We start from the raw sequence: 13,253 nt of genomic DNA, 5'->3' as shown, positions 1-13,253 counted from the left end.
TAGGAAGTCCCTACCATTGTCTTGGATTTCTCTGAGGACATTGTCTTTAGGGATGCTAGATTTAATGATGGATTGTACTGCAATGATACCTTGGTGAATTTTCCACAATAATTTAATTTATGGAAGAACACTGCAAAAAAACAACAACCAGTGAACAATAATCTGGTACAGTGAAACCCTCTGAATTTATGAGGTGCTGGTCAGATGTCTGGAGGCTTCCTATTGACTGAGACAATTCAAAAGCACACCTTAGATAGAATATCCCAACACTGCCCGTCAGATACACAGAGCAGCTGTGGGGAAGAAATAATCTGGGCATGAGCCCAAACTGTTCCTTTGAAGATCTGTAAACCTACCGAAGGTAAACCGGGAGTCTCCCTGGATTTGAAAGTTGACTGTTGCCGTGCTGATTTCCTTGTTCTGCATTTCCTGGCCTTTGCACTCAAAGGCAGAGATGGGGATGACCGTTGGGTTAAAGCTTATTCTAGTCACCACACTGACCACAGGTCGGGATCTATGGCAGACATAAATAGGCACATACTGGAATGAGCTATGGGACTCATTCAAGATCCATTTGGAGAAGATCTACTCGCCTGTCAGAAAATGTCATTTAGACCAGGGGTCCCCAACCCCTGGTCTGTGAACCGGTACCGGGCTGCGGCACGACAGCAACCAATCCACACAAACAGGCAAAGCCCCATCCGTGAGATTTTATTTTTTATTTTATTTTTATTTTAATCCCATTTATATCCCGCCCTTCTCCGAAGACTCAGGGCAGCTTACAATTTAAGCACAAACCAATGTGCTTAGCAATAGCCTTCATTCTATGTATATGCCTGCTTATTAGGGCTTTCACCCCACCCCAAGCTGCATTATTACAAAGTCAGCTTATTGCCCCCAACAATCTGGGTCCTCATTTTACCTACCTCGGAAGGATGGAAGGCTGAGGCAGCACACAAAACCACGCACTCTCTGGTACATGGAAAAACTTTTCTCCACGGAACTGGTCCCTGGTGCCCAAAAGGTTGGGGACTTCTGATTTAGACTCACAAAGTACAAGTAGTCCTCAAGTTATGACTAATTGTTTAGCAACCTTTTGAAGAGCCTTGGTGGAGCAGTGGGCTAATGCCTCCTTAAGTAACACCAGGTGCCTGCAATTAGTGCAGGTTCGCATCCCACCAGGCTCAAGGTTGACTCAGCCTTCCATCCTTCCGAGGTAGGTACAATGAGGACCCAGATTGTTGGGGGCAATTAAGCTGAAATGCCACGTGGGGGGGGGGGGGGGCGGGCGAAAGCCCTAATAAGCAGGCATATACATAGAATGAAGGCTATTGCTAAGCACATTGATTTGTGCTTTAAATTGTAAGCCGCCCTGAGTCTTCGGAGAAGGGCGGGATATAAATGGGATTAAAAAAAAAAGTCATGATGGACCTCTCTGGGGATAGTTACGCCCTCGCTTTGAATTTCCGATGGTCAGCAAAACCCACCAACCCCGTCACATGACCACACTTCACCAACTGAGCCACATTTAGAACCTTTTGCAGAGTTCCAGAGTCACATGACCAAATTTTATGACGGTTTTGCCCCAAACTGACATTTCTGGTTTCAGGCAAAAGCCTGCCCATAGCCAACAATTGGCTCATTTAATGCCCATGGCGGATGCTTAACAACCACCAGGAAAAAAAAAGGTCCTAAAAACAGGCTGGTCAACCTCATGAGTTATGACCATGATGGGCAAGCTCCATTACAGTCATAACTTGAAGAGTACCGGTATTTCAGACACAGGCGCAAACAACGCAGACTCAAGGAGACAAATCTGTTTTTACGATATTGCTTTTTCCTTGCATTCCAGAGGCAGGAAAATGCCTTTTTCCACTTTCCCTGCTGAGAAAAGTGTGCACGAAAGTCAAAAGGATCTAGGAGATCAAATCTTGAAAAGTAACCTTTCTGAGAGAGTACTAGATAGCACATCATCCCATGACCCATAATGCAGCCTGAATGTCACCTGTACTTTTTGATCTGGGTGCCAACTTACAAAGCAAAACTCCCCATAATTTGATTTTGCACATGTCTGTGTGTGTTTCCACACAGATGCAGGAATTGCGTTACTTTTCCACTTTAGCTAGCGAAATGTTTAGGATCAATCCTAAGCCGTCTTGTCTCTCCCGGTGGTGCCTGGTCCAATTGCTTCCCTTTCCCTTGCCTCAATAAATTAAGGGACACCTTTAAAAGAGTTCCTTTCAGTTACACATCAGATTTTTCTCACTCCTCCTTAGAAATGGGGCAGTGTTCCAATATCTCGGGGGCTGCCACAAAGAGGAGAGGGACTCAAGCTATTCTCCAAAGCGCTCAAAGGCAGGACAAAAAGCAACGGATGGAAACTAATCAAGGAGAGAAGCAACCTAGAACTAAGGAGAAACTTCCTGACAGTTAGAACAATTAACCAGTGGAACAACCTGCCTCCAGAAGCTGTGAATGCTCCAACACTGGAAGTGTTTAAGAAGAGACTGGACAGCCATTTGTCTGAAATGGTATAGGGTTTCCTGCCTGAGCAGGGGGTTGGACTAGATGACCTCCAAGGTCCCTTCCAACTTTACTATTATGATTATGATTACTCCAATACTTTGAAAGGGTGCATTCATACCGATAGTCTTTACATAAAACCCTGGGGAGTTATAGGATGTGTGGCTATATAAATGTCCTAAAGAACAGAACAGAACGAGCACGGAGAAGAGTGACAAAAGCGATTAGGAATCTGGAGGCTAAATTATACAATGAACAATTGAGGGAACTAGGCTTGTCTAGTCTAACAAAGAGAAGGACTAGGGTGGACATGATAGCAATCTTCCAATATCTGAGAGGCTCTCACAGAGAAGAGGGAGTCAACTTATTTTCCAAAGAACCTGAAGCAGTGATGGGATTCAGCTGGTTCGCCCCACTTTGGCAGAACCAGTAGCTAATTTTTTGTTAGCCAGGCCCAGAACGGACTTCTGGAAGCGGCGTCCACAAAGAGAACCGGTTGTTCCCATATTTGAATCCCACCCCTGACCTGAAGGCAGGACAAGAAGCAATGGACAGAAACTAATCAAGGAGAGAACCAACCTAGAACTCAGGAGAAATTTCCTGACGGTGAGAACAATTAACCAATGAAATGGCTCATCTTCAAAAATAAAAAAAAAATCTGTGTGCTCCCTCACTGGAGGTTTTTAAGAAGAGACTGAACACCTATTTGTCAAGAGTGGCATAGGGTCTCCTCCTTGAGCAGCGGGTTGGACTAGAAGACCTCCAAGTTCCCTTCCAAATCAGAATAGAATAGAACAGAATAGAAACCAGACTTACCTTAGAAGCAGCACTTGCCCATCAGCCCCAACAGCCAGATCTGGAAGCCCGTCTCCTGTGAGTTCCGACCCCCCGTCAAGAGCTTGACCAAAATACTGCAGCCTGTTGGGCAGGATAGAAGCTTGGATGCGCTGCAAAGAAGAACCATAGAGTAAGACGATAAAGAGGCAGAGGGGCGAAAGGGACGTGGGCAGCTGAAGGCTCACCTGGCTAAAAACATTGCTGAGGGATCTACTCGTCCCTTGGAAGATGTACACAGCTCCTTGATTCTCGTCCTCCAGCGGTGCCCCAACAGCCACATCTGTCCACCGATCCCCGGTAATTTCCCCGGCTTCTGCTATGCTGGTTCCAAAACGGCCCAAGGGGTGATGGGGCTCCCCTTGCAATTCCTTGCCACAGAAAAATGTCTCTTCCTGGGAAATGGGGTGAAGGAAAGGCGTGTGAATCGGGCGGAAAGCATTTTCTCCAGAAGTCATTGTGCCTGGAGGAAATCAAACCTCTTAATAACAGCCCAGCATGGATTTCTGTTCATTTCCCTGCCCCTCCCCCACCCCAAGATATGGTTAAAAAAATGTCGAGATGGTGTCTGCAATGGCACAATGAACGCTTCACAATGCACATAAACAAAAATGGGCATTGTTTGGCACTGCTGCAGCTGCCATCTTGACTCTTTTGACCTTATCTTGCAGCCACGCCTGCGCTGCCGCGCAGCTGAACCAATCTATCATTCGGTTCACAGCTACAATGCTCTGTCTTTTTGATTCTCCAACAACTTCAGCTAAACACTGGTACTTTGTCTCAGGATTCATTGTCGCTAGACTCGGCCTAGCTCCTTGGAAAAAACGCTGAATGAATGAATGATGCTTTTTAAAATTGATGCAAGTCCAGTTTATATTATTCTGGAAGGTTCCAAGGCTCTAAATGCAACTCATTCCAAACTCATCAATGAAGGCGAATATATGTGTCCCGGGATAAAGTTGCAGGATCCAATCTGGGTCAGTCACTGGGATCAAAGGGTTACTATTCCGAGCTTTCAAACTCGTACTGGAGCTCCTCCTGAGGGAACTTCTCTTTACCAAGATGTGTGCTCTGGGCTAGTAGTCTATGCGTAGTATTTATGTTGTGCCTGGTTGTTTGTGGTTTTTTATTTGTTAATTGTAGTGTTGATGGTCGGCTATTAAGCCATTGGCTGTTGTTTCTTTGTGCTGCCAAGTCCTTGGCTCCTAAGTAGCCAATGAGCTGGTGGTAAATCAGCACCTCTGTTGACTGACAAATGGCCTGTTTCCCAGGCTTCAATAATTTCCCTGGCTACCTTTGTACCTACTCGACCAACAATCTTAGTAGCTGTCCTTGTTCATTGCAATGTGAGGCTACCGACCACTCACCGAAGCTAACCACCATTCTTGCAATCTGGTGGTTAGCTTCTCCCCATTCCCATCTTTCCTACATAGTCACAGGCGCTTGGAAGACTAAACTCTGGTCCCAGTGACTGACCAAGATTGGATCCTGCAACATTCCAAATTACTGAAAAGAAAACCTAGTCCAGCCCAACCCAACCCAGCCTAGCCTCAGCCTCAGCCTCAGCCTCAGCCTCAGCCTCAGCCTCAGCCACAGCCACAGCCACAGCTCCCAGTCCCCAGTCCAGTTTTTTACTTACCTGCCTTTGGCAAACATAGACCCTTCCTCCTGCAGTGCCATCATAGTACATAGGTGCGCCAATGAGGACCAAGTCAGTATTCCTGTCTCTGTCCAAGTCCACAGCACACAGGGTAGCCCCAAAATACGAGCCGATCTGGGGGGACTTTAAAATTTCAATTTTAAAAAAATATTTGCCTAGGATCCCCAAGTCTGAGCAGTTTCCTTGCCTGATGCCCCCCTCCCTTTTTTCCCTTTATCCACTGTGTGTCCCAGCAAAGCCTCCGTTGCCAGAGACAGAAAGGAAAGCAGTTTTGCACTGATGATGTTACCTAATATGGTAACGAAACATCTGCAAGGAAACCACCAAGCTCGGAGAAGAACAAGGACTCCGAAAGGAACTTGAAATTTAGCATAGGACCTATTAGCCAGAGGCTGCAGTCAAAGCTGGCAGAGTTTCTGATCCATTGGAGTACTTAAACTCTTTGCGGATAGATAGTTGTCAGGTTTCCACTCAAGAATATTCAGATTTAATTGCTCCAATGTTTCTAGAAAATTTCTTTTTTGGGAGCTCCTGTAGGGCATTTAAAGTGGTTTTAAATAGCAGCTCTCTGATTTCGTGAAAGGGTATATGTTGAGAGGATCAAACTTCTCCTTAAATCTGGAGAGACTAAAAAAAGTTGAGGTATAGTAGGTAGCCACAATACTTTAGGGTTTTATTTATCCAAATGCTTGAAATGTTTAAATATTTTTCTGGAATTAAGGAATGTAGTTTCAGTGGGAGAAAAATACAGAATACTGAATAACAGAGTTGGAAGGGGCCTTGGAGGTTTTCTAGTCCAATCTTTTGCCCAAGCAGAAGACCCTATACCATTCCAGATAAACATCTGTCCACTCTCTTCTTAAAAACCTCCAGTGATGAAGCACCCACAATTTCTGGAGGTAAGGTGTTCTACTGATTAATTGTTCTAACTGTCAGGAAATTTCTCCTAAGTTCTTGGTCAGTGATGGCGAACCTTTTAGAGATCGAGTGCCCAAACTACAACCCAAAACCCACTTATGTATCATCGGGTGACAGGTGGGCATGGCCAATTGGGTGGGCGTGGCTGCAGTGGTAACAGCAGACTGGGTGGGACTAAAAAGTTCAATCAATCAATTCCAACGTTGTGAGATTTCTTTTTTTTCTGCCGGAAGTTGAAATTGATTGAACTTTTTTTTTTTTGCAAACGGCGATGGAGGCCTAAAGCGAAAAGGTTTTTAAAAGCCCAGCTGAAGGCCCAGGACTGGGGTGATGGCATGCGTGCCCACAGAGAGGGCTCTGCGTGCCACCTGTGGCACGTGTGCCATGGGTTCGCCACCACGGTTCTAGGTTGTATGTCTGATAAGTTTCCATCTTTTCTTGCCCTCCTGTGCTTTGGAGAAAAGGTTGTCCCCCTTTTCTTTGTGACAGCTTCTCAAAGATTGGAAGGCTGCTTTCAAGAGAGAAGTCTTCTTCTCCGGTTGATGGAGCGTACGCCCAATCAAAACACACTTACGAGCTAAACCAGGGGTAGGCAACCTCGTCTCTTTTATGACTCGTGGACTTCAACTCCCAGAATTCCTGAGCCAGCCATGCTGAGGGGAAAGAGAGAGGTTTCCAAGCTGAGCCATGCTGACTCAGGAATTCTGGGAGTTGAAGTCCACAAGTCATAAAAGAGCCGAGGTTGCCTACCCCTGAGCTAAACCATTCCCGCAGGTGATCAGCCCATTTACCTGCTTTAAAGACAGCTCTGAGGTCCGTTTCCGCTGCCCTCTCTTTTGGTTGAACCAGACCACTTTGCCCATATGTTGATAACGCGGGGCTCCCACGACGAAGCTTGTCTGTCCATTGACTTGAACTTCCTGAATTGAATAACCTGGTGAGGACGCAAGAATGATCAAGGAAGAGGATGAGACAAAGGCACGCTGCTTATTGACAGTTTTATAGAAGGTATTCTCAACTAGCCATGAAAATCCAGATGCTTCTGGAGTATGCTTAGCCCAAGATTAAAATTAGCCACAAGCAACTGTCTCTGGCTGTTAAGAACAGTTCCTAGACCTTCCTTTCTTATATCCTCAAACTACATTTTTAAAAGAGATCTTCCTTATTTAAATTTCTTTACTATTTAAGTTTCAACACCATGCGTTATAATACAAATTAACGTGAAAAGGAATTGCAAAAGAATAAAGGGGCAAAAGAAATGCACCAAACAAATATAACCAAAAGCAAGCCCTGACTTCATTTTTGTACAGAATATTAACAATACAACCACCTCATAGAACATTTAATCATAGGGCTGGAAGGGACCTTGGAGGTCTTTTAGTCTAACCCCTTCCTAAGGCAGGAGTCTCATACCATTTCAGTCAAATGGTTGTCCGATCTATTCTTGAAAATCTCCAGTGATGGAGCACCCACAACTGCAGGAGACAAGCTATTCCATTAATATATTTTTTATTTTTTTTAATTCCATTTATATCCCGCCCTTCTCCGAAGACTCAGGGCGGCTTACAAGCTTAGCAGTAGCCTTCATTCTATGTATATGCCTGCTTATTAGGGCTTTCATACACCCCCCAAGCGGCATTATTACAAAGTCAGCTTAATTGCCCCCAACAATCTGGGTCCTCATTTTACCTACCTCGGAAGGATGGAAGGCTGAGTCAACCTTGAGCCTGGTGGGATGCGAACCTGCACTAATTGCAGGCAGCTGGTGTTACTTAAGGAGGCATTAGCCCACTGCTCCACCAAGGCTCTCACAGTCGGAAAATTTCTCCTTACTTCTAGCTCAGGGCTTTTCAACCAGTGGTACGGGGTACCACCTGTGGTACATTGGCACCTGGCAGGTGGTACGTGACAATCCTAGAAAAGTGGTAGCGGGCGAGGGGAATGAGCACCGCACAAGCCTGAGCGAGAGACAGCTGGAGCTGCAGGGCTGTCAGGGCTCAGCGGAAGCGCCAGGATCAGCGCCAGGCTCCAGCTGGAGCTCGGCGCTGATCCTGGCGCTTCTGAGCCCAGAAGAAGCGCCGATCAGCTGGAATCTTGCAGCATCTCCAGGGTCTTGTGATTTACATTCAGATGCTTGGCAACTGATTCATATTTATGATGGTCACAGTGTCCCAGGGTCATATTTAAGTGACCAAAACCTGCTGGAACCACCCAGCAGAGGGGGTGGGAATAAAAACCAAACATACCCCCACCCCACCCCCACTGCCAATCCTCAACAGTAATGCTCACAACAATGAAAACCTCGGACAGGAGGAAGAGCGCCGCCAGATGGGCAGGCAGGTGTCTTGCTCAGCTGTGGCTTGGGGGACATTTTTTTCAGTGCCATTGTAACTTCAAACAGTCACTAAGTGAACTGTTGTAAGTCGAGGACTACCTGTACATTACTTTTTCCCTTTTTTGGGGGGGGGTCATCAAGTTTTTGACGCTAGGTGACTGGTGATACTCGGATGTTGCCATATCCTAAAAGTGGTACAATGGGTGAAAAGGTTGAAAAGCCCTGCTCTAAACCTCTATAGAAATAAGACCAACAGATAAAGCAAGGGTCCCCAACCCCTGGTCCATGGACCAGTACCAGGCTGTGGCATGCCAGCAACTGGTCTGCACAAACAAGCAAAGCCCCATCTGTGGGATGCAGGCAGCACACAAAACCACGAACCCTCCGGTCCGCAGAAAAAACTCTTTCCATGGAATCGGTCCCTGGTGCCCCAAAAGTTGGGGACCTCCTGGTATAAGGTACCTGCTAAAACTCAGTATTTATTAAATGTTCTTCTCTTAATTTCACCTAAGAGACAGTAAGATATCAAATGTAAATAATCTTATTTTTTAAAAGCTAAAAAATAATAAAAATCCCTAGCCATCTCCAATCAAATGTTCAAAACTCAAAATCAGAAGCTGGCTCTTCTCTTTATCCTGTAAGAAATCCATCAGTGGCTCTATCAGTGACCCTCAAATTACAGAGGAGTTGAGATTCGTGCTTTCATTAGACCTACCACACTTGATCTGCAACGCTCTGGATGACTTTCAGATCTCAACAGGGATCATTCAGAGTTTGGCAGCCCAGATACGGCGGGGCCCACAGTTATTGATTTATGCATTAATCAAATTGATGTGAGGGATCCTTGGTCCGCTCTGAGTTTGGTTGCTTTTTTGCAGACCTTTCATTACCCAAACTGGGTAACGCCATCAGTGCTAGAAAGGAGTAGGGTTTACTGTCTGTAATGGCTTGTCCTGTCTGTAATGTATTGGGCCTTTTACTTGAACTGTTTTCACCTGTCTTTGAATGCTGTTTGAGATTGCTTAATTAGGGTGTCTGTGTAACGGTCGCTGGCTGCCCAGACATGCAGTCTCCAGGACGATCATTGGTTGGCTCTGGGGCGGGAACAGGTTCCTTTAAACCAGGCATGTCAAACACAAGGCCCGGGGGCCAGATCCGGCCCGCGAAGTGGTTTCATGTGGCCCGTGAAGCCATCCTGGAAACAATGAGGGAACGGCCCCCACTGCCTTGGCCCTGGCCCAGAGACCCTCCTCCTGCCAGAGACCCTCAGATTTGTCCCACTCCTGCCCAGGCCCCCATAGGCACCCTTGATGCGAACGATGTAGAGCTGGCCATGCCCACCCAGTAGGCCATACGCACTCTAGCCACGCCCACCCAGTAGGCCACGCCCACCCTGTCCACACCCACCCGGCCCCCTGAGGGCAACCGCAATGCTGATGCGGCCCTCAATGAAATTGAGTTTGACACCCCTGCTTTAAACCTATTGGCCGCCGCCTAGTGGCCAACTGTATAAGTAGCTGGGTAGAAGCCTCTGATTCAGTTCTGTTCCTGTTACTACAATAAAGCAATGTTCCTGTTTGAACCCTCTCATCTCACCTCTTGCTTCCAAAGAACTCACTACACAATACTGTCAGTGTTGCTAGCGGTGGTCTTAGAGATTCTTTGGTTGGGCTGTTTACTGTTACATTTTTTGGCAGTTCCTTGATTGGGATATTGTTTACTTCTTGATTGTTGATCTGATGTTAATCTTGGTATTGCTCATCTGGATGTTGATTACTGGTGGGGAGGTGGGTTGTTGTTTTTTTTTTTTTTGCTTATTGTCTCTTTTCTAGAAAGGGCAAGTGTGACCATCCTAGATCGAGCGAGGTCCAAAAACACTAGGGAATGTGACTTATCTTTGTTATTCATAGTTACAAGCTTTGCAGCATTGTTGTGTACCGGGTTCTCTGCTTGAGTGAAGAGACAAGGCGAGTGAGTTCAGGCAGGAACATGCTTTTATTGAGAACAGGAACTGAACTGAGAAACAGGGCTGCAAATGCAGCTATTTATGCCCTGGGTGGCGGCCAATAGGTTTAAAGCAAACTATTGCCACCCTAGAGGCAGCCAATGGCAGCTCCGGAGACAGGCTGTCTGAGGAGCTGGGAGCCGTTAGCCAGCTCCTTGCTTAAGCAACCTTCCAGCATTCAAACCCACGTGGTACACTCAGTAAAACAAGGCCCAATACATTACACCCATGATCACGTGATTACAGTTCGGATGCTTGGCAACTGGTTCATATTTATGAACTTTGCTGTGTCCCAGGATTACGTGATCAAATTTTGTGACCTTCTGATAAGCAAAGTCAGTGGGGAAGCCAGATTCACTTAATAATCAGGTTACCAACTTATCCACTGCAGTGATTCACTTAACAGTTGGGGCAAGAAAAGTCATAAAGTGGGACAAAACTCACTTAACAAATGCCTCACTTGTATCTTTTAACATTTTTAACCTTAAATTATTCTGGTTTGGCTTAATTTTATTGATTAAATTGTACCCTTCGTATTCCTGTGTGGCAAGGACATCAAGCCTGCCATGAACATAACGTACACTTGCTTCCCCATTCCTGTGATCCGCTACTCAAGTTGTCCTTTTAAAAATATATCAAAGACGTCATTTTTGCATAGGGTCGCCACCTTGAGTTAATTATAAAAAGTAATAAAGTTGGGATGCAAATAAATGAATAAATAAATTTTGCAGTCTGCCCAGCATTTCCACCCAGAATGGATCTAGAGCAATCGTTTTACTCTCATTTTACTCTTACCAAGATAAGCGGATTTCCAATCATTTGTGGAGGTGGAGATATTGATAAAAGTCTCATCACCCTGGCCGTTGAAAAGGAAGAGTCCTCCAGCCCAGTCATAGGCTCCGACTGCCCCCAATATGGAGCCATCCTAAACCAGCAAAAGAACCAGCAAAGCAGAGAAGACGTTAATAAAACAAAAGGAAATAAATCCTTCGGATGGAAATTGTTATCTTCCTCCTTTCATAGGGCACTAAGATATTTTGATTTTTCTTTTCTACAGCCCACCTTTAATAACCTCTAATGAAAGAACATGGAGAAGAGCAACAAAGATGAACAGGGGACTGGAGGCTAAAGACTTATAAAGAACGGTTGCCGGAATTGGTCTAGTTTATTGAAGAAAAGGACGAGGGGGGACATGATAGCAGTCTTCCAATATCTCAGGGGCTGCCACAGAGTAGAGGGGGGGGGGTGTCAAGCTATTCTCCAAAGCACCTGAAGGCAGGACAAGAAGCAATGGATGGAAACAAGGAGAGAAGCAACCTAGAACTAAGGATAAATTTCCTGAAGTTAGAACAATTAACCAGTGGAATGATTTGCCTCCAGAAGCTGTGAATGCTCCAACACTGGAAGTTTTTAAGAAGAGATTGGACAACATTTGTCTGAAATGGTATATGGTTTCCTGCCTGAGCAGGGGGTTGGACTAGAAGACCTCCAAGGTCCCTTCCAACTATTCTATTCTACTCTACTCTACTCTACTCTGCTCCACTCTACTCTACTCTACTCTACTCTACTCTACTCTACTCTACTCTACTCTACTCTAATTCTACTCTAATTCTATTCTATTCTATTCTATTCTATTCTATTCTATTCTAACCATGTTTGGGACAAATCAAAAATTCAAAACATCCCTTACTCTGAATTAGCCAAAGCAATGTACCTCTATAGAAATCAGGAATCCCAAGAAGTCTAATTCTGCACACTTTCCTTTCAGACATTGAAGTCCACAAAGACTAAGGCCTCCACCGATGATTTGTCCAAGGAAGCCCACTAATCTTCATTTCCACAGGCATTTAATTCTGAATTATTTCGCTCTCTCTTTTATGTTTCTACTTAAGTCTGACCTGCTACTTATCAACATCTAATTTGCATTGGGGAACCTGAGATGAGGGTGACTCACCTGGGTGTGTAAGGCACTGAATCCGTCCTGAGACAACTCTAACTCGAAGGACTGAGAGCGGTTGCCAGTGTTCTGGGACTGAGTACCTGCAGAAGAAAGTTGGAAAAAGGACATATGAGCATCTCTGAGATGCTTCTACTGGATCTGAGGGTGGGCCATGCTTGGATAGGGGTTCTAGTGGAGCAGAAGAGGGCATCAAGTTGACTGAAAGAAATATCGAACAATTCTTGCTATCTCTTGGTGCAACCTGAAGACTTTGGGGAGGTAATGCTGTTGGAGCAATGGCAGGCAAAGCAGATGGATTATCTGTCAACCTAGTTCTGTTCCATTGATTTCAATGGAGGTTTACTCAAAATATAGATAAATCTGGAAACAGATCACATTTTCAACCAGCAACATCAAGGATGGATAGAAAGATAGAAAGAGATAGATAGATAGATAGATAGATAGATAGATAGATAGATAGATATAGATAGATAGATAGATAGATAGATAGATAGATAGATAGATAGATAGATAGATAGATAGATAGATAGATAATCATATAGATAGTCCAACCTATGTCGCTACCCATCAGTAGACCTATGCTCATCTGTATACTGGTAGTCCTTGACTTATGACTACAACTGAGGTTGGAATTTTGGTCATAAGTCATTGGGGGTCAAACAAGTGAGATGCCCACATGACCACTTTGCTCAACGACTGGAATGCTGGTGTTCTCATTTGCAGTCATTAAGCGACTGCATGGGTTGTTAAATTGAGGGACTGAAAGACTGAAAGGATGGCAGCCCACGTCTGTGTGTGTAAGGGAATTCCCATGGTAGGCTGCAGAAATGAGGCTGGAATCTTTATGATCCCAGCTTCATTTCGCTATCCCCCCCGCAGGAGTTCCCCTCCCGTCTGTGTGCAAAAGGGAACACCAACACTGGGTCGGAGAAACAAAGCTGGGATCTTTGGGATTCCAGTTTTGTTTCTCCAGCCCACCACAGGAATCTTCCCCCTTTGCATCCGGGAGAGAAGAAAG

At 45.2% G+C, this 13,253-nt stretch overlaps 1 protein-coding gene across 1 annotated transcript in view; it reads right to left on the bottom strand.

Annotated features, from left to right (window-relative positions):
• Positions 1 to 13,253, bottom strand: part of LOC308676279 (integrin alpha-D-like) — a gene marked incomplete at its 5' end in the record, with an annotated part of 55,558 nt that overhangs the window by 22,458 nt on the left and 19,847 nt on the right. Inside the window, 7 exon segments of the mRNA XM_081342092.1 lie at positions 357 to 514; positions 3,340 to 3,470; positions 3,546 to 3,752; positions 4,997 to 5,140; positions 6,727 to 6,869; positions 11,071 to 11,200; positions 12,230 to 12,315. Of these exon segments, the coding sequence (XP_081198218.1) occupies positions 357 to 514; positions 3,340 to 3,470; positions 3,546 to 3,752; positions 4,997 to 5,140; positions 6,727 to 6,869; positions 11,071 to 11,200; positions 12,230 to 12,315 (999 nt within the window).

The sequence above is a fragment of the Vipera berus genome (genome assembly GCF_964194415.1).
Source record: "Vipera berus genome assembly, chromosome: W".
Lineage (NCBI taxonomy): Eukaryota > Metazoa > Chordata > Lepidosauria > Squamata > Viperidae > Vipera > Vipera berus.
Note: the sequence above shows the minus strand (reverse complement) of the source record. Positions and strands in the feature narration are given on the sequence as shown.